The following is a 19,450-nucleotide window of genomic DNA, read 5'->3' as shown; positions in this document are numbered from 1 at the left end:
CTGGCGAAAATGGTGAAATCCCGTCTCTACTAAAGATACATAAATTAGCCAGGCTTAGTGGTGTGTGCATGTAGTCCCAGCTACTCGGGAGGCTGAGGCACGAGAATTGCTTAGCCTGGGAGGGGGAAGCTGCAGTGCACGGAGATGGCGCCACTGCACTCCAGCCTGGGTGACAGAGCTAGATTCTGTCTCAAAAAAAAGGAAAAAAAAAAAAAAGGAGTGAATATTAAGTGAAACCTGACCACTTCCCTCTCCTGTTTGATGCTTCAGTTGTTTTGGGGGGAAGACCAAACTATCCCTGGCCTAAAAGACCCTTGTGGTCTGACCACTGAGCTTCATCCGTGGACAGCTCCACTGGCCTTCGATTTCTGCCACCACGGGGCTTTGGCCTGTATTACCCCCTCCTCACCTGTTTAACTCCTCTGTCTCCTTGGGATCCCAGCTTGAAATGGCACCTGTTTACTAGGTTCAGTTTTCCTGTCAGATGACATTTATATAGACATTTTCCATTTGCTCCTGTATTACTGCCCCAGCCTCCTCTCTGGTCCGCTGGCCTCCAGTCCTGGCTCCTCCAGTCTATCCTCCCTAGAAGAGTCCAAGAGGCCTTTCTAAAGCGCAAAACTGACCCTGTCCCTTTCTTGCTCACAGCACCTCTATGGCTTCTAAGTACCCTTGAGAGAAAGCCTAGGCTCCTCACTGTGGCCTTTAGGGTCCTGCATGGCCTGGTCTTTGCCCCTCCTCCAGACTCACACCACCCCACACTCTGCCTTGTTCCTTTGCACAAGTCATTTTGGCCTCCTTGCTATTCCTCCACTGACCCAAGCACTCCCCAGCCACAGGACCTTTGTATGAGCTCTTCCCATACCTGGTTAACTACTGCTCATCTGTCAGATCTCAGTCCTCAGAGGAGTCTTGTTTCCCGAGCTCAGTCAGGTGTCCTCTAAAGATGCCGTAATCGTAGCTCCCTTTCCTTCCCCTTTGTGGAATTTAACACACTTAAGATACACGTACATGGGCCTGGTGTGGAGGCTCATGCCTGTAATCCCAGCATTTTGGAAGGCCGAGGTGGGTGGATCACCTCAGGTCAAGAGTTTGAGACCAGCCTGGGCTAACATGGTGAAACCTCGTCTCTACTAAAAATACAAAAATTAGCCAGGCGTGGTGGCGTGCATCTGTAATCCCAGCTACTTGGGAGGCTGAGGCAGGAGAATTGCTTGAACCTGGGAGGCAGAGGTTGCATTGCTCTCCAGCCTGGGCAACAGTGAGACTCCACCTCAAAAAAAATACACACACACACTTGCACACTCGCACATACGCATACACAGGTTGAACATCCCTAATTCAAAATCCGAAATGCTCCAAGTTTTCTTTTTTTTTTTTTTTTGAGACAGAATCTTGCTCAGTTGCCCAGGCTGGAGTGCAGTGGTGTGATCTCAACTCGCTGCAACCTCCACCCCCCAGGTTCACGCTCTTCTCCTGCCTCAGTCAACCTCCTGAGTAGCTGGAATTACAGGTGTGTGCCACTATGCCTGGCTAATTTTTGTACTTTTTGTAGAGACAGGGTTTCTTTTTTTTTTTTTTTTTTTGAGACGGAGTCTTGCTCTGTAGCCCGGGCTGGAGTGCAGTGGCCGGATCTCTGCTCACTGCAAGCTCCGCCTCCCGGGTTTACGCCATTCTCCTGCCTCAGCCTCCGGAGTAGCTGGGACTACAGGCGCCCGCCACCTTGCCCGGCTAGTTTTTTGTATTTTTAGTAGAGACGGGGTTTCACCATGTTAGCCAGGATGGTCTCGATCTCCTGACCTCGTGATCCACCCGCCTCGGCCTCCCAAAGTGCTGGGATTACAGGCTTGAGCCACCGTGCCCGGCCAGAGACAGGGTTTCACCATGTTGGTCAGGCTGGTCTTGAACTCCCGACCACAGGTGATTTGCTTGCCTCGGCCTCCCAAAGTGCTGGGATTACAGGCGTGAGCCACCGCGCCCGGCTAGCTCCAAAATCTGAAACTGTCTGCGTACTGACACGATGCCGCACTACAAGTGGAAAGTTTCATATATAAGTACTTAACACAAACTTCGTTTCATGCACAAAATTATTTAAAATATTGTATACAGTTACCTTCAGGCTGTGCTTATAAAGTATAAATGAATTCGGTCTTTGGACTTGGGTGCCATCCCTAAGATATCTCATTATGAATAGGCAAATATTCCAAAATCTGAAAAAATCCAAAACATTTCTGATCCCAAGCACTTCAGATAAGGAATACTTAACAGTGTGTGTGCGTGTGTGTATAAAATATGCTTATCCATTCATACGTATATGCACATACCCAGCTCTGTGAGCCTGGGGCTAGTAGTATTTGGGTCACATTTGTACCGTAGGGTTGGGTCCGTCAAATACAGTTTGAAAGAATAGATGAATAAAACAATATTAACAATAGTAATTAACCATTTAATTGATCCTTCACAGGCACCCTGAAGCCATGTGAGAGGGCTTTAGATGCAGGATTTTTTTTGAATCCCCTGCAGTCACCTGTGAGACAGAGACCGCTCTTAACCTCCACTCAGCAGAGAAGAGGAAGCTCTAAGAGCTCTTCACTTGCCTCTACCACCCAGGAAGGAACCAGAGGGCTAAAGAGAGAGCTCATCTTTGATAGCATCAGAATGATGTGGCCATGAGAGCAAGGCCTGGGGCTCTGTGGGTCATAGCTGAGGCCCCAGCACTGGCCTAGGAACACAGCACTCAGGAATTAATAGCTGCCTTTTTTTTTTTTTTTTTTTGAGATGGAGTCTTACTCTGTCACCCAGGCCGGAGTGCAGTGGCATGATCTCAGCTCAGTGCAACCTTCGCATCCTGGGTTCAAGCAATTCTCCTGCCTTAGCCTCCCAAGCAGCTGGGACTATAGGTTCCCGCCCCCACGCCTGGCTAATTTTTGTATTTTTAGTAGAGACGGGGTTTCACCATGTTGGCCAGGCTGGTCTCCAACTCCTGACCTCAAGTGATCCGCCCACCTTGGCCTCCCAAAGTGCTGGGATTACAGACGTGAGCCACCACACCCGGCCTAGCTGCCGTTTTTTAAGGGCCCATGGTGTGCCAGACCCAGTGCCCACCAACTTGGCATAGTAGTCCTTTTAACAGGCCTGGGAGGTGGGTATTAATCATGCCTGTGTTAAAGGTGATGCCACGATAACAGCTAACGCTGTTGAGCAGTTCTCTGGTAACCACTGTGCTAACTACTTGGCTTGTATCTCCGCTTCATCAAAGCCACACCCCAGACTAGGAGGTGGTTCTTATTATTTCCATTTTACAGAGGACAAAACTGGAGCACAGAGATGCGTGGCTTACAGTCACACAGCACGAGGGCAGAGCTGGCACTGTAACCCAGTCTCTGACACTTAAGCTCTCTAAGCTTTTCACCTGTGCCTTATCGTGCAGAAATAGAGGTTCAAAAAGGTGAGGCATAGCAAGACCCCATCTCTGCAAAAAATAATTTTAAAAAATTAGCCAGGGCTGGGCGCGGTGGCTCAAGCCTGTAATCCCAGCACTTTGGGAGGCTGAGGCGGGCGGAACACGAGGTCAGGAGATCGAGACCATCCTGGCTAACACCGTGAAACCCCGTCTCTACTAAAAATACAAAAAACTAGCCGGGCGTGATGGCGGGCACTTGTAGTCCCAGCTATTCAGGAGGCTGAGGCAGGAGAATGGCGTGAACCCGGGGGGCGGAGCTTGCAGTGAGCCGAGATCGTGCCACTGCACTCCAGCCTGGGGCACAGAGCAAGACTCCGTCTCAAAAAAAAAAAAAAAAATTAGCCAGATTTGGTGGCGTATGCCTGTGGTCTCAGCTACTCGGGAGGCAGAGGCAAGATGAGACCTGGGAGGGTGGGGCTACAGTGAGCTGTGATTGCACCACTGCACTGGAACCTGGGTGACAGAGTGAGACCCTGTCTCAAAAAGGAAAGGTGAGGCGACTTGCCCAAGGCGACACAGCCAGGAGGCGAGATACCATCATGGTTAGTCCTTAGAATTTGGGAGTCATGGGGCTCTGGGTTCAAATTCTAGCGATCCCACTTACCTATAGCGTGACGTGGGCAAGTGACTGTCTCCCTGAACCCATTTCCTATTCCACATGTGAAATGATGTCACATGGACAATCAGCTTTGGCTCTAACAAACCTAGAACATCTATCAGTGGCTTAAACAAGAGAGACGTTTATTTCTTAGTCACAGAAAAGCCAAAAGGTAGCCAGTTAGCTGAGGGACCTAAGCTGCTTCTGTTTTGTTCTCCTGGGCACAGCTTCCCTTCCCATTGTTGCGTCAAGGTCTAAGAGGCTGTGGCCATCATGTCTTCATTCTCTCCAGCAGTGAGGGAGAGGGGAGGAAAAGGGGCAATGCGCTCATACCATTCGTTGAGAAAGTTTCTAAGCCAGGTGTGGTGGCTCACGCTTGTAATCCCAGCACTTTGGGAGGCCGAGGCAGGAGGATTGCTTGAGCCCAGGAGTTCGAGACCAGCCTGGACAACATGGTGAAACCCAGTCAATACCAAAATATACAAAAATTAGCCAGGCATGGTGGCGTGCATCTGCAGTCTCAGCTCCTCAAGAGGCTGAGGTGAGAGGATCTCTTGAGCCCAGGAGGTGGAGGCTGCAGCGAGCTGTGATTGTACCACTGCACTCCAGCCTGAGTGGGAGAGTAAGACCCTGTCTTAAAAAAAAAAAAAGTTTCTGGATGTTTTCCTGTAACATTTCCACTCCTCCCCTGCTGACCAGGAAGTAGTCTTGTGAAAAGCTGTAAGGAAGGCTAAGAGGTATAGACTTTATTTTGGGTCGCCCTGACCAGATATATTTGGAGTTCTATTACTGTTGTAGGAAAGGGAATAGATGTTGGTTGCCAATTAATGGTTTGCCACAAACAGCGGAGGCAAGAGCACGTCCCTCGATGTTGCTGGAGTGTTGGACGTACAGACCGCTGAGAGAGGCCTGGCCAGCGTCGCTATTGCTCAGTAAATATTAGTTCTTGTTATTGACGTTACTGTTCCTGCTAGAGCTGGAGTTTGGATCCAGGTGGAGGGATGGTGCAGAGGAAGGAAGGGTGGAGCTGGGACTCCAGGCCCCTTCCCTGTTAGCAAGGGAGCTTGCTGCATTGTATTCCCTTTCAGGACAGTGGTGACGATCAGCCCCTCTCACTGGATAACGGGAAAGAGCTCAAAGAACCAATGTCTATGGGTGCTTTGTGGTGCAGGCCTGTACAAGCAGCCATTGTCCCTGTATGTGAACGTGACCTGCCTTCCAATCTGGGCTGCCAAGCTGTGGGGTATGGCTGGGCCATGGCTGATGGCTACTTTGAGGAGGGGGCTCTCATACTCAGTCTTGGGCCGAGAGCGGAGGCTGTGGAGCGAGTGTCAGTGAAGCTGCGGTAGATTGTGGCAGGCTGAATGAGCGTGTCCAGATGCAGTTGGTTTCTCTTCCTGATTTGTCCTTGGTGCCTGCTTTCTCTCCCTGTCTTCAGTCCCAAGCAGACTCCGGTTCTGTCATTGCTTCTGTCCTTGTCTACTTTCCATTTTAATCAGTGGTTTGGATAAAGAAACAGAATCCTTTGTTGATATGGAAATGAGAAGTAAACGGGTCGCAGCTCAGGTGTGGTCTCCTCCAGGAAGCTCCAGACTGACCCCCAAAGTCTGGGTCAGGTGTTCCCACTGTGGGCCCCCATCTCAGCGCTGTCCACTCTAGGTGTCCTGATGTGGGGACAAGTCTGTCTCCCACACTGGACTGTGAGCCCGTGAGGGCGGGGCCAGGGCTATCTCAGTTACCGCCATACCCTAGCACGAGGCCTGCTTAACAGTTGAATGAATGAATGAGCAACTTCATGAACTCCTCTGACCCAATCTGATCCTAGAGACAGGATGATCCAGTGGTTAAGAGTTGGTTTTAGGCAGGGCGCGGTGACTCACGCCTGTAATACCAACACTTTGGGAGGCTGAGGCGGGCAGATCACCTGAGGTGGGCAGATCACCTGAGGTCAGGAGTTCCAGACAAGCCTCACCAACATGGAGAAACCTCATCTCTACTAAAAATACAGAATTAGCCGGGCATTGTGGTGCATGCCTGTAATCCCAGCTACTCGGGAGGTTGGGGCAGGAGAACCCGGGAGGCAGAGATTGCGGTGAGCCGAGATCGTGCCATTGCAGCTCAGCCTGGGCAGCAAGAGCGAAACTCTGCTCCAAAAAAAAAAAAGTGGATTTTTGGATCTTGAAAACACTTATGCACTTACGTTCATTATAGCATTATTCACAATAGCCAAGACGTGGATGCAAGCTAAATGTCCATTGAGGGATACATCGAGAAAGAAAATGTGGTCTTTACAGTATTCAGAGCCCCATGGCTCTGAGCCTCAGTTTGCTCATCTGTAACATGGGCATAAGAATAGTATCAGCTGGGCGTGGTGGCTCATGCCTGTAATCCCAGCACTTTGGGAGGCTGAGACAGGCAGATCATGAGGTCAGGAGTTCGAGACCAGCCTGGCCAATATGGTGAAACCCCATCTCTGCTAAAAATACTAAAATTAGCCAAGTGTGGTGGCGTTCACCTGTAGTCCCAGCTACTCGGGAGGCTGAGGCAGGAGAATCGCGTGAACCTGGGAGGTGGAGGTGGAAGTGAGCTGAGATCATGCTACTTGCACTTTAGTCTGGGCAACAGAGTGAGACTCTGTCTCAAAAAAAAAAAAAAAAAATGTAATCCCAGCACTTCGGGAGGCCGAGCTGGGCGGGTCACGAGGTCAGGAGATTGAGACCATGCTGGCTAACACGGTGAAACCCCGTCTCTACTAAAAAAAATACAAAAAAAAAAAAAAAAAAAACTAGCCGGGCGTGGTGGCGGGCGCCTGTAGTCCCAGCTACACGGGAGGCTGAGACGGGAGAATGGTGTAAACCCGGGAGGCGGAGCTTGCAGTGAACTGAGATCTGGCCACTGCACTCCAGCCTGGGCAACAGAGCGAGACTCCGTCTCAAAAAAAAAAGAAAAAAAGAATAGTACCTTCTGGCCAGGTGTGGTGGCTCACACCTGTAGTGTCAGCACTTTGGGAGGCCGAGGCGGGCAGATCACGAGGTCAGTAGTTCGAGACCAGTCTAGCCAACATGGTGAAACCCCATCTCTACTAAAAATACCAAAATTAACGAAGTGTGGTGGCGGGCACCTGTAATCCCAGCTAATCAGGAGGCTGAGGCAGGAGAATCGCTTGAACTTGGGAGGCAGAGGTTCCAGTGAGCCGAGATCGCACCAGTACACTCCAGCCTGGGTGACATAGAAAGACTCTGCCTCAAAAAAAAAAGGGGGGGGGCTGGGCGTGGTGGCTCACGCCTGTAATCCCAGCACTTTGGGAGGCCGAGGCGGGTGGACCACAAGGTCAGGAGATTGAGACCATCCTGACTAACACGGTGAAACCCCGTCTCTACTAAAAATACAAAAAAAGAAAATTAGGTGGTCGAGGTGGCGGGCGCCTGTAGTCCCAGCTACTTGGGAGGCTGAGGCAGGAGGATGGCATGAACCCGGGAGGCAGAGGTTGCAGTGAGCCAAGATCGCACCACTGCACTCCAGCCTGGGCGACTGAGCAAGACTCGGTCTCAAAAAAAAAAAAAACAGAATAGTATGTTTCTCCCATGGTTGTGACATTCGAGTGAGCCAGTACACATAAAACAGTGCCTGGTTTTTTGTAGGGTTCATTGACTTTTCCAGAATCTCCCAACAGAACCAGGCCCTGGACTCCAGGTGTTTACTCCCAGCTCAGTGCTTTTTCCTTTCTGTGAAGCTGACCCTGCCAGTAGCTTCCTTGTACCTGCCAAATTCTGTCCTGCAAACAGTGTCCCATGCGTCCTGGCTGTGGGAACAGGGCATTTGGCCTGGAACAGCCTCAGGAGTGTGATGGGATCTTGACCTTGGACTTGGCTGGCCTGTCCCAGGGCAGAGGGAGTAGGGTGCGCTGTGTGGCCCCAGCTGAGGAATCAGCTAAGGGATCCAGGGAGGCAGGTGAGGTGCAGCGTGAGGAGGTGACTCCAGCAGCGCCACCTCGCTGGGCCTGTGGTTTTGAGCGTTCCTTAGAGTCAATTTTCTTTAGGTGTGAAATGAGAGTTACAGCAGCCCAGCACCTGGCACGTCGTGAGTGCGGGGTTGAAACTAGCCGGTATTAGCCGTGGTCCCTGGTGAGTGACTCAACTCCTTCCAGCCCGGACTGCACCTGCTCATCTGCCAGCTGAGGGCTGGGGTTGGAGATGGAGACAGAGTGAGGAGGTACAGAAGCTTGGAAACTTGGAGCTGGCATTTTTTTCCTGAAGGGGCTCAGAGTCCTCATCTGTTAGTAAGGATTATTCCTCTCTTTCCTTCTTTGGGTGTTCTCAAGCGCCTGCTGTGAGTCAGGCCCTGTTCTAGGCTCTAGGGTTATAGCAGCCAAAACAGAGCCCTGCCTCCTGGGAGTTGCGTTCTAGCATGGGAGAAAAGTGATGGATGAATATTAGGCCTAGAGGCAGGTGGTAGCAGGTGCTCAAAAGAACACAAGTGGAGTTCAGTGAGTGAATTGTGTGGTATGTGAATTACATCTCAATAAAGCCACAGAGCGAAGGAGCTTGCATAGATAAGTGGGGAGCTATTTAGATAGGGTCACTGAGGACGGCTTTTAGGAGGAGATCTGAAATAAACGGGGGAGCAGCAAGCGCAGAGGTCCTGAGCAGAAGTGCGGGGCATGTCTGGAACGCCCAAGGATGGCATGAGGGCCAGTGTGCCTGGAGCAGAGTAGGGGAGGGGAGAAGTCAGAGAGGGACAGGCCAGCACCTGTGAGGGCTGAGCTGTCAGGGGGTGGGGGGTGGGGGGTGGAGTGTGGCCCAACAAGTGTCAGTGAATCACCTGGAGACAGAGCCCAGGGACAAGGTGGTCCAGGTGAGAGGGGATGTTGGATGGGGCTGGGGGTGAGGGGGTGAGAAGTGACTGGACTCTGGGTGTATGTCACTGGGAGCTGGGTCAGGATTTCATGGACAGCACAGCAGCCGCTCCTACGGCTCTGGTAGGCTCCTCTGGGAGCACCCAGCGAGAAGTCATCCAGGGCCCAGCTCTCTGGAAGCTCAGTCGTGGGAGTTGCCAGATTTTCTTCTGATCATGACACTCTTACGATGACTTGGACTTGTGACCCCTGCACAAAGGCAAAGACCTGAGGGCCATCAACTCGGGACAGTCTTCCCTGTCTTAGTAGCTGTTTTTTTTTTTTTTTTTTTTTTTGGCTCATGCATAACAGTGGTAGGGACTTAGTGCCCTTTGGACTTTTTTTTTCTTTTCTTTTTGGTTGTTTTTACAAACAGCTCATTGAGATAAAGTTCACAGTTCGCTCATTGAAGGATGTAATTCAGTGCTTTTCAGCATGGATTGTGCAGCTATCACCACAATCAAACGTTAGAACATTTTCGTTACCCCAAAAAGAAGCCCCGACTGGCACGGTGGCTCACGCCTGTAATCCCAGCCCTTTGGAGGCCAAGGCAAATGGATCTCTTGAGGTCAGGAGTTCGAGACCAGCCTGGCCAACATGGTGAAACCAAGGCTTTCCTAAAATTAGAAAAAATGAGCTGGGCGTGGTGGTGGGCACCTGCAGTTCTAGCTACTCGGGAGGCGGAAGCAGGAGAATCACCTGAACCTGGGAGGCAGAGGTTACAGTGATCTGAGATAGTGTCACTGCACGCCAGCCTGGGTGACAGAAACCCAGAGAAACCAAGGAACTCTGTCTCAAAAAAAAAGAAACCCTGTACCTGGCCCCGCGAGTGAGTCCCACAACTCCCTCCAGCTGATCTCCTCTGACCTCTGTGGTTTTCTTCTGGACATTGCATAGAAATGGGATTGCACAATGGGTGGCCTTTTGTGACTGGCTTTGGTCGCTTAGCAGAATGTTTTTGAGGCTCGTCCATGTTGTAGCAGATAGCAGAACTTTATTCCTTTTCATTGCTGAATAATATTCCACTGTGTGGATGGTCCACATTTTGTTGATACTCTGTTCATCCATTAAGGACCTTTAGGTTGTTCCCACCTTCTGGCTATTGTGAATAATGCTGCTAGGAATGTTTGTGTACAAGTATTTGAGTACCTGTTTCGAGATTCTTTTGGGTATATACACAAAGGTGAGAATTAGAAGTAATTCATAATGGCCTTGGTATTGTTAAAACTTGAGGCGGGCACAGTGAAAACTGCATACAATCCCAGCACTTTGGGAGACTGGTAGGGTGGATGCCTGAGGTTGAGAGTTCAGACCAGCTGACCAGTGGAGAACCCATCTCTATCAAAAATACAAAATTGGCCAGGCAGCGGTGGCTCAAGCCTGTAATCCCAGCACTTTGGGAGGCCCGAGGCGGGGTGGATCACAAGGTCAGGAGGCCCGAGACCATCCTGGCTAACATGGGTGAAGAGCCAGTCTCTACTAAAAATACAAAAAAACTAACCGGCCCAGTGGTGAGCCGCAATAGTCCCAGCTGCTTGGGAGGCTGAAGCAGGAGAATGGCGTAAACCCGGGGAGGAACTTGCAGTGAGCTGAGATCCGGCCACTGCACTCCAGCCTGGGGCGACAGAGCCAGACTCAGTCTCAAAAAAAAAAAAAAAAAAAAACAGCGGGTCACGGTGGCTCAAGCCACCAATCCCAGCACTTTGGGAGGCTGAGGCAGGGTGGATCACGAGGTCAGGAGGTCAGAGACCATCCTGGCTAACATGGTGAAACCCGTCTACTAAAAATACAAAAACTAGCGGGCAGTGGGGCCCGGGCGCCCTATGGGGAGGGGCTGAGGCAGGAGAATGGTAAACTCGGGGCCCGAGGAGCCTGCTGTGAAGCGAGATCCGGCCACTGCACTCCAGCTTAGGCGACAGAGCGAGACTCTGTCTCAAAAAAAAAATACAAAAACTAGCGGGCAGTGTGAGCGCCTGTAGTCCCAGCTACTTGGGAGGCTGGGGCAGGGAAGAATGGCGTAAACCGGGAGGCAGAGGCTTGCAGTGAGCTGAGATCCGGCCACTGCACACTCCAGCCTGGGCAACAGAGGCGAGACTCCGTCTCAAAAAAAAATACAAACTTAGCGAGGCGTGGTGGCACATGCTTGTTAATCCCAGCTTCTTGGGAGGCTGAAGGCCCAGGGAGAATCTCTTGGGCCTGGGAGTGGAGGTTGCAGTGAGCTGAGATCGCGCCATTGCACTCCAGTTGAAGAACCTGATTTCTCTACATTCTTGTCACTACTTTTTTTTTGAGATGGGTGCTTGCTCTTGTCCCCCAGGCTGGAGTGCAATAGCGTCTCGGTTTGCCTGGCCTACCTCTGCCTCCCAGGTTCAGCGTTCTTGCCTCAGCCTCCCAAGTAATGGGATTACAGGCGCCTGCCTATGTTAACTAATTTTTGTATTTTTAGTAGAGACAGGGTTTCACCATGTTGGCCAGGCTGGTCTCGAACTCCTGACCTCAGGTGATCCGCCTGCCTCGGCCTCCCAAAGGGCTGGGATTACAGGGGCGAGCTACTGCGCCCGACCTACTACTTGTTATAGTCTGTCCTTTCCATGTCAGCCAGCCTAGTATGGGTGAAGTGGTATCTTGTGGTTCTGATTGGCATTTCCCTGATGGCTAATGATGTTGGTCATCTTTCCACGTGCGGATGCAGTCTGGTCCAGGCTGGAGTGCCCACACCCGTCTCTAAATGAATGTCCCTGAGGATGGGAGGTAAAGAGTTGTGGGCACTGATATTTTAGAGAGCGAGGTCTTCGTACTGGCCACCACCTCGAGAGGAACAAATTCCTTATTTACTTTCTTTTTTTTTTCTTTTTTTGAGATAGAGTCTTACTCTGTCACCCAGGCTAGAGTGCGGTGACATAATTTCAGCTCACTGCAACTTCCGCCTCCCAGGTTCAAGCGATTCTTCTGCCTCAGGCTCCCAAGTAGCTGGGATTACGGGCATGTGTCACCACGCCCAGCTAATTTTTTTGTATTTTTAGTAGAGCCTGGGTTTCGCCATGTTGGTCTGGAACTCCTGACTTTAGGTGACCCACCTGCCTTGGCCTCCCAAAGTGTTGAGATTACAGGCGTGAGCCTCCGTGCCTAGCCAATTCCCTTATTTCTAAAGGTTAGCAGGTTGGTTCACCTCTGAGGTATGGCCCACTTGACCTTAGAAGTGAGCTCGCTGCTAAGCTGGGTTGTGTTTGAGGGGGTGGGGTTTGGAGCTCTGTTGGGTGGTGACCTCAGTCCTGTTTACCCCTGCAGAAGAAAGACCCAGCCCAGTTCCTGCAGGTACATGGCCGAGCTTGCAAGGTGCACCTGGATTCTGCAGTCGCCCTGGCCGCTGAGAGCCCTGTTAATATGTAAGACTCATACGGGAGGCAGGGGAGTGTCTGTGACTGAAGACTGGGAGTCAGAACCGACCTGGGGTGGTGTAGAGTCTGGAGCAGAGACTGAAGTATGGACAGATGTTTGGGGACTCAGAGGCAGGGAAGGCGTGACCCACCTGTGAAGGTGATAGTCACAGGGTGTAAGAACAATGAGCAGGGGTTGGGGTGGAGGCCCCAGAGTAGCGGTCTTGGTTGGAGGACTTAGAAATGGGTGGAGCCAGGGCCAGAGGGCCCGAGGAAGCAGAGAGTAGGTTGCCAGACCAGGGCTGTCTCAGGGTGCCTGAGGCCTGCCCCTCAAATACCCGCTAGGACCTGGTTCAAGTTCCCCACTATTGCTTGGTTCTGAGAAATGGGGTCCTGGTGACGTTTCAGGTCCCAGGAGCCTGAATATGGATCCAGGGAGGCTTGCAGCGGAAGGGACTGAGAGCTGGGGGTTGAGGTGAGGGCCATGGCATGGGGACCAAAGCGGGCTGAGGGCCAGGCTTCCAAGCCTCAGCTGGCAGGGAGCAGGCGCTTTGTGTCCTGGGCAGTGTGGACGCTGAGGTTCTTGCTTTCCTGCTCCCCTCCCACTTCAGGATGCCCTGGCAGGGGGATACCAACAACATGATCGACCGATTCGATGTCCGTGCCCACCTGGACCACATCCCCGACTACACCCCCCCACTGCTCACCACCATGTAAGCCGCCTCCCAGAGGGCTGCCAGGCACAGTATCATACCCAGGAGCCCCTGTTCTTTTCCCAGCTTGCCTGTCACCTTCCTAGGAGCCCCTCCTATTTGGTACCGCCCTGAGCCTGAGGGGGATGCCCCATTTCCCTTCCTGCTGGCTTGGGGTGGGATCCACCCCTTCCCTCTGATTTCAAGGTCTCGCCCTCCCCTAAAGCTCCCCAGAACAGGAGTCGGACGAACGGAAGTGTAACTACGAGCGCTACCGAGGCCTGGTGCAGAACGACTTTGCCGGCAGTGAGTGATCTGCAGGGGGACGAGGGGCTTGGGGTTTGGGGGCCCTGGAGCCTGGAAGACATAAATAAGTTTAGGAAGAAAAGTTTTATCCACATACTTTCTACTAAAGGGTCTTGGGTTCCGGCTCCAGCTCTACGATAGACTCACTTTGCCTGCATCTCTTTCCCCTTCAGGGCCTCTGTCTCTGGATTTGGTGTAGGGGATGTCTGCCGAATTGGTTGTTCCCAGCAGGGTCACATCCATATACCATGCCTTCTGACTCTGTGGTCCTTTTTTCTTTAAAGAGTAGAGAAAATAGCAAGAATATGTTTTTATTTTTATTTTTAAATTTTTAAAATTTTTATTTATTTATTTATTAGAGGCGGAGTTTCATTCTTGTTGCCCAGGCTAGAGTGCAGTGGTACGATCTCGGCTCACTGCAGCCTCTGCCTCCTGGGTTCAAGTGATTATCCTGCCTCAGCCTCCTAAGTAACTGGGATCACAAGTGCCTGCCATCACCCCCAGCTAATTTTTTGTAGTTTTAGTAGAGACAGGGTTTCACCATCTTGGCCAGGCTGGTCTTGAACTCCTGACTGTGTGGTCCACCTACCACGGCCTCCCAAAGTGCTGGGATTACAGGCGTGAGCCACCGCGCCTGGCCATCACCCCGTTTTACAGACAAGGATGTCGAGGGGGAACACCCTGTCCAAGGACCTGGGATTCTCCACGTGTCCTTAACCGCTGCTCTCTGCTGATGGACAGCTCTTAACTCACCTACCAAGAATTAGAGATTCCCTTTCTTGGGGTTCCCTATGGAGTTAAGGGAAGGATGGAGTTCTCTGCTGGGTTTGTGCCTTACTACCTGGTGGGTCCTCAGTTTCCTTTTCGAGAAGCGTGGTGGTGATGATTTTGTCGCATGGGGTGGTTGTGAGAGTTGAGTGAGGTGATGTGTATAAAACCCCAGCACTGAACCTGGCACAGTCAGCCCTCCATGTGGGTCTGCTGGTCTGGTATTTGTTTATTTCTAAGATAGATGCTTTTTTGATTTTCTTTTTTTTTTTGAGACGGAGTCTCGCTCTGTCGCCCAGGCTGGAATGCAGTGGCCGGATCTCAGCTCACTGCAAGCTCCGCCTCCCGGGCTTACGCCATTCTCCTGCCTCAGCCTCCCGGGTAGCTGGGACTACAGGCGCCGCCACCTCGCCCGGCTAGTTTTTTGTATTTTTTTAGTAGAGACGGGGTTTCACCGTGTTAGCCAGGATGGTCTCGATCTCCTGACCTCGTGATCCGCCCGTCTCGGCCTCCCAAAGTGCTGGGATTACAGGCTTGAGCCACCGCGCCCGGCCGCTTTTTTGATTTTCTAAAATCAGAGGCTGCCAAAATTCCAGTGATCACCGAGGCCTTAGAATCAGGGACATGTGGTATAATGGATACTGTTTTTGCCATCATTCCAGGCCACATAGATTCCTGGTGGTAGAGCCAGGGTTCCCTTAGTTTTGCCTCACTCTGCATTTATTCATTCACTTCCACAAACAGTCACTGAGCACATGCGGTGTGGCAGGTGCTGCTCTGGGATCAGTGGCATGGTAGGGGAGAGGGCAGCAGTTCTATACTCATGTCAGTGACGCCAGTTGCAAACCAAGATAATGTGACAGACAGTGCACCATTCTCTGAGAAAAATAGGACAGAAGTCCTGGACCAAGGCTGGGGTCAGTGATGTATGGATAGAGGCTCCCTAGGAGGCACGGGTAGGCCACAGGATTCCAGGCCAAGAGCAGCCTGTGCAAAACCCTGTGTCAGCCAGGACTATGGGCACACTGGAGGGGCAAAGAGAAGGCCCGTGTGACCGGAGCAGGGAGAGCGAGGGAGCTTGTGCAAGGCAGGGTCAGTGGGGCCCCTCCTGGGCTTTGGAGACAACAAGTAGAAATGGAGTATCTGCCGGGCGCGGTGGCTCAAGCCTGTAATCCCAGCACTTTGGGAGGCCGAGGCGGGCGGATCACGAGGTCAGGAGATCGAGACCATCCTGGCTAACATGGTGAAACCCCGTCTCTACTAAAAATACAAAAAACTAGCCGGGCGTGGTGGCGGGCGCCTGTAGTCCCAGCTACTCGGAGGCTGAGGCAGGAGAATGGCCTGAACCTGGGAGGCGGAGCTTGCAGTGAGCCGAGATCGCGCCACTGCACTCCAGCCTGGGTGACACAGCGCGAGACTCCGTCTCAAAAAAAAAAAAAAAAAAAAAAATGGAGTATCTGCTAGAGCAAGGAAGGGCCGTGCTACATCCCCTTCTGGCCCGCCAGCCCACCCACCTCTTGTTCCAGATAGAAAAACTCAGGCCAGCCGGGCACAGTGACTCATACCTCTAATTCCAGCACTTTGGGAGGTCGAGGTGGTGGATCACCTGAGGTTGGGAGTTCGAGACCAGCCTGACCAACATGGAGAAACCCTATCTATACTAAAAATACAAAATTAGCTGGGTGTGGTGGCACATGCCTGTAATCCCAGCTACTTGGGAGGCTGAGGCAGGAGAATCGCTTGAACCCGGAAGGCGGAGGTTGCGGTGAGCAAGATCGCACCATTGCACTCCAGCCTGGGCTACAAGAACGAAACTCCATCTCAAAAAAAATACAGACAAAACTGAGGCCCAGGGAGGGAAGGAAGGAAGGGGACTCACCACCCACGGTCCCACAGCAAGTCAGGCACACGTGTCTCACTGCAGGGAAGATCAGGAAGGCTCTGGTACATTGTTGAGTCCTCTAAGCTGGGTGTTAAAACGAGTCACGGAGAGGCTTGCAGTGGAGTGACCTGTGCAGTCAGTGGCGTGTGGCGCTCAGGAGCAGGTTTTGGTTCTGAAGGGTCCAGCCAGAGGCCTCCAGAAACAATTAGAATGGTGGTAGAGTGTCCAAGTACCAGGCTAGGCACTCACTCTGCCTGTGGTCCCATTTTACGGAAAAGGAAACCGAGGCACAGATGTGCTGTCACTTGACCAAGGTCGTGTGTCCAGTGAGTGGTGTGTCCAAGGCTCTGCTGCAGTTGCTTGTGTCCCACCAGACACAGTTTGATTATCTGGAAGTGGCGATTGCCCCAAGGTGCACTGGGGTTGCACCTGTCTTCCTGCTTCACCGCACTCTGATGTTCTCGCACTGAATTCCTAGTGTCCCCAACCCACTCTGACCCGGAGTCTTTTGTTTGCTGCAGTCTCAGAGGAGCAGTGCCTGTACCAGATCTACATTGACGAGTTGTACGGAGGCCTCCAGAGACCCAGTGAAGATGAGAAGAAGAAGTGAGTTGGGGTCTGGGGTGCAGGGGGTTGAGGAGGCAGGAGGGCTGGGAGCCCCAGGCAGGCATGGCCTCTTCCATCCTGTCCACCAGGGTCTCCCCAGAACCAAGGATGGTGTTCAGCACACAGTCAGTGCTCACTTAATAACTGTGTAGAGGAAGAAGCCCTGTCAGGGTACCAGGGCTTGCCGACGGCTCTGCGTTGCATTTTCAGCTTGGGGAGTGGTGGGAGGTGCAGTCCCTGTGGTCAGACAGCCCTGGGTTTGAGTCCTGGCTGTGAGACCCTGAGTGGGAATTCTCTGAGCCTTGCTGTGCTTCCCTGTAAAATGGGGCTGGCAGGAGGCCCCGCTGCCTGGAGCTGGGAGGCATGCAGGAGACAGAGCTTGTGAAGTACCTGTCCTAGCACCTGCCGTGTAGTGAGCTTGCAATCAGCCCTCACTGATGTCACTCTGGAGAGAGGCTTCTCAAAGCTGCGTCCCTCAAGGAGTGGCTGGGGAGACCCGGGCCTTATCCTGGAGCAGCTGCCTCTGAGGAGCAGCGGCCAGGCAGTCTCACTTCTCTCTTCTCCACCTCGGTCTGATGAGCACAGGCCCCTACCCTCACACATGCCATTCCCTCTGCAGGGCTTAGCTCTTCTCCAGGCCAGCTGCTGTTGCCCCGGTGCACGGTAGACTGGAGCCCTGGCTCGGGACTGGGCGGCTCCCTCAGTGACACCTTCCCTCTTGCTCCCCCTGACTGCTTGCCGCCTTCCTCCACTGGGAGGGGTCCCATGGGACTGTCCTGGATACTTCTTGGAGACTTCAGCCCTCGTCCAAGGCCCCAGCCTCAGGGTCCTGCTCAGGCCCCTCAGGCACTGCTCTGTTCAGGGCAAAGCTGGGGCACCTGACTGCTCAGGAGGACTCTGGGCTGTGGCCTCGTGCGACTTACGGTCTAGGCGGGAGACAGACCTTCCCCAACAGAGATGACCCAAGGAAGGCAGGGCTGGGGAGCTCAGGACAGTGCCGACCCACCCTAGGTGCCAGTCAAGGACTTCTTGGCAGGTGGGGCCCTGGAGCTGAGATGTGGAGGAAGAGGGAGGAGCTGGGTGTGGGCAGGAGCAGAGGGACCTAGGCCGAGGGACAGCCTGAGGGGAGGGGGCCGTGGCACTCGAGAAGCTGGTGTGTGGGGCCAGCCTGGGGCCCTCCTCTCCACCAGGCGTGGCCCTGGCTCAGCGGCTCCCCTTTCCCAGGCTGGCAGAGAAGAAGGCTTCCATCGGTTATACCTATGAGGACAGCACGGTGGCTGAGGTGGAGAAGGCGGCAGAAAAGCCAGAGGAGGAGGAGTCAGCAGCCGAGGAGGAGAGCAACTCGGATGAAGATGAGGTCATCCCCGACATCGGTGGGGTCCCCTCTCTGCCCTCCCCACCCACAGTCCCTGGGCATCGTTTCTGTGTCTCGTCCCTCACCCTCTGTGGGGCACCCCGTGCTTACGAGCTGTGTCGCTCTCCCTCCCCCGCCCCAGGGCACGCCAGCCTCCTGCCACCCCTGTCTCACTCATCTCTCATTTCTAGGGTGCTGTTTCTATGATCTTTTCCCCTCCTAGGTGTTGGCTCCATTCTTCTCCACTTGGGCCGGCCTCTCTGTGCCTCTGCCCCTCTCCCCTGCTCTCTTCCCTCCTCTGGAAAACAAGTGTTCATCCTCTTAACAGAGCCAGCCCCCATCCTCCAGGCATCTGTTCACCCTCCCCCTCTCTGCCATTCACCTCCCCCTCTGGATTCCCACTGATCAAACCACCCCCAAGTCTCTCCGCTTTACTCATCCTGGCTCTCACTCCAGCAGCCGGCTCTTTTTATTTTTCTACTTATTATTTATTTTTTTGGGATGGAGTTCTGCTCTGTCACCCCGGCTGGAGTGCAGTGGTGTGTTCTTGGCTCACTGTGACCTCCACCTCCTGGGTTCAAGCGATTCTCCTGCCTCAGCTTCCCAAGTAGTTGGGACTACAGGCACATGCCACCATGCCCAGCTAATTTTTGTACTTTTAGTAGAGACAGGGTTTCGCTACATTGGTCAGGCTGGTCTTGAACTCCTGACCTCATGATCCACTTGCCTCGGCCACCCAAAGTGCTGAGATTACAGGCATGAGCCACTGTGCTCAGACTAGCAGCTGGCTCTTTATTCACACTCTGTAGAGCCACACATTGACCTCTGCCCAGCCCTCCTTCCGCTGGCTCATCACACGCCCTGCTTCCAAACACCTGTGACCCGTACCCTGCCTGCCACCCACCATGATCTTCAGCCGCCATCTGTCTGACCCTATTCAGTCCTCCCTCCCACGTCAACCCCGCCACACGTCTCATCCATTCCTCCCTCCCTCCATCCACCCATCCCTCCTTCCTTCCTTCCCTGCCTCTATTCCATTCATCCCTCCATCCCTCCTGCCCTCCATCCATCCCTGCATCCCTTCATCCGTCCCTCCACCCATTCATCCATCTCTCCCTTCTTCTTTCCCTCCCTCCGTTCATCTGCCCCTTCCAAGCCCCGTCCCCCAGCTGCCTCTGTCCACCGTGTGTTGTGCTCACCTCTGGCCAAGCCCTGTGCGAGCTTGGGGATGCCAAGATGAGCCATACTTGATGCCATCCCTTCCTGAAGAGTGCTTCAGTCTGGCAGGCGCCCCATCACCCCCACCTCCTGGAGCACTGCCCCTTCTCCCCTGTCCTCTCGCTCGGCCGTGGCTCCTGACAGCCTTTCTCTTGGTGCAGACGTGGAGGTGGACGTGGATGAACTGAACCAGGAGCAGGTGGCAGATCTCAACAAACAGGCCACGACTTATGGCATGGCCGACGGCGACTTCGTCAGGTGAGGCCTGCCTGCTAACACTCCTCCCCATTCT

General features: G+C 53.1%; 1 protein-coding gene across 3 annotated transcripts in view; it reads left to right on the top strand.

Moving 5' to 3' along the window:
• Positions 1 to 19,450, top strand: part of CLASRP (CLK4 associating serine/arginine rich protein) — a 33,141-nt gene that overhangs the window by 1,799 nt on the left and 11,892 nt on the right. For all 3 annotated transcript variants that reach the window (XR_641011.3, XM_003915695.4, XM_009194711.3), the window contains exons 3-8: positions 12,244 to 12,341; positions 12,944 to 13,045; positions 13,251 to 13,330; positions 16,502 to 16,586; positions 17,811 to 17,959; positions 19,320 to 19,416. Coding sequence is in view for 2 of the 3 variants with exons in the window: in XM_003915695.4 (XP_003915744.1) it covers positions 12,244 to 12,341; positions 12,944 to 13,045; positions 13,251 to 13,330; positions 16,502 to 16,586; positions 17,811 to 17,959; positions 19,320 to 19,416 (611 nt within the window). In the remaining variant the exon portion in view is untranslated. The remainder of the gene's footprint in view (positions 1 to 12,243; positions 12,342 to 12,943; positions 13,046 to 13,250; positions 13,331 to 16,501; positions 16,587 to 17,810; positions 17,960 to 19,319; positions 19,417 to 19,450) is intronic.

Source organism: Papio anubis, chromosome 20, assembly GCF_008728515.1.
Source record: "Papio anubis isolate 15944 chromosome 20, Panubis1.0, whole genome shotgun sequence".
In the NCBI taxonomy this organism is placed as follows: domain Eukaryota; kingdom Metazoa; phylum Chordata; class Mammalia; order Primates; family Cercopithecidae; genus Papio; species Papio anubis.
This window is presented reverse-complemented; position numbering and strand designations above follow the sequence as displayed.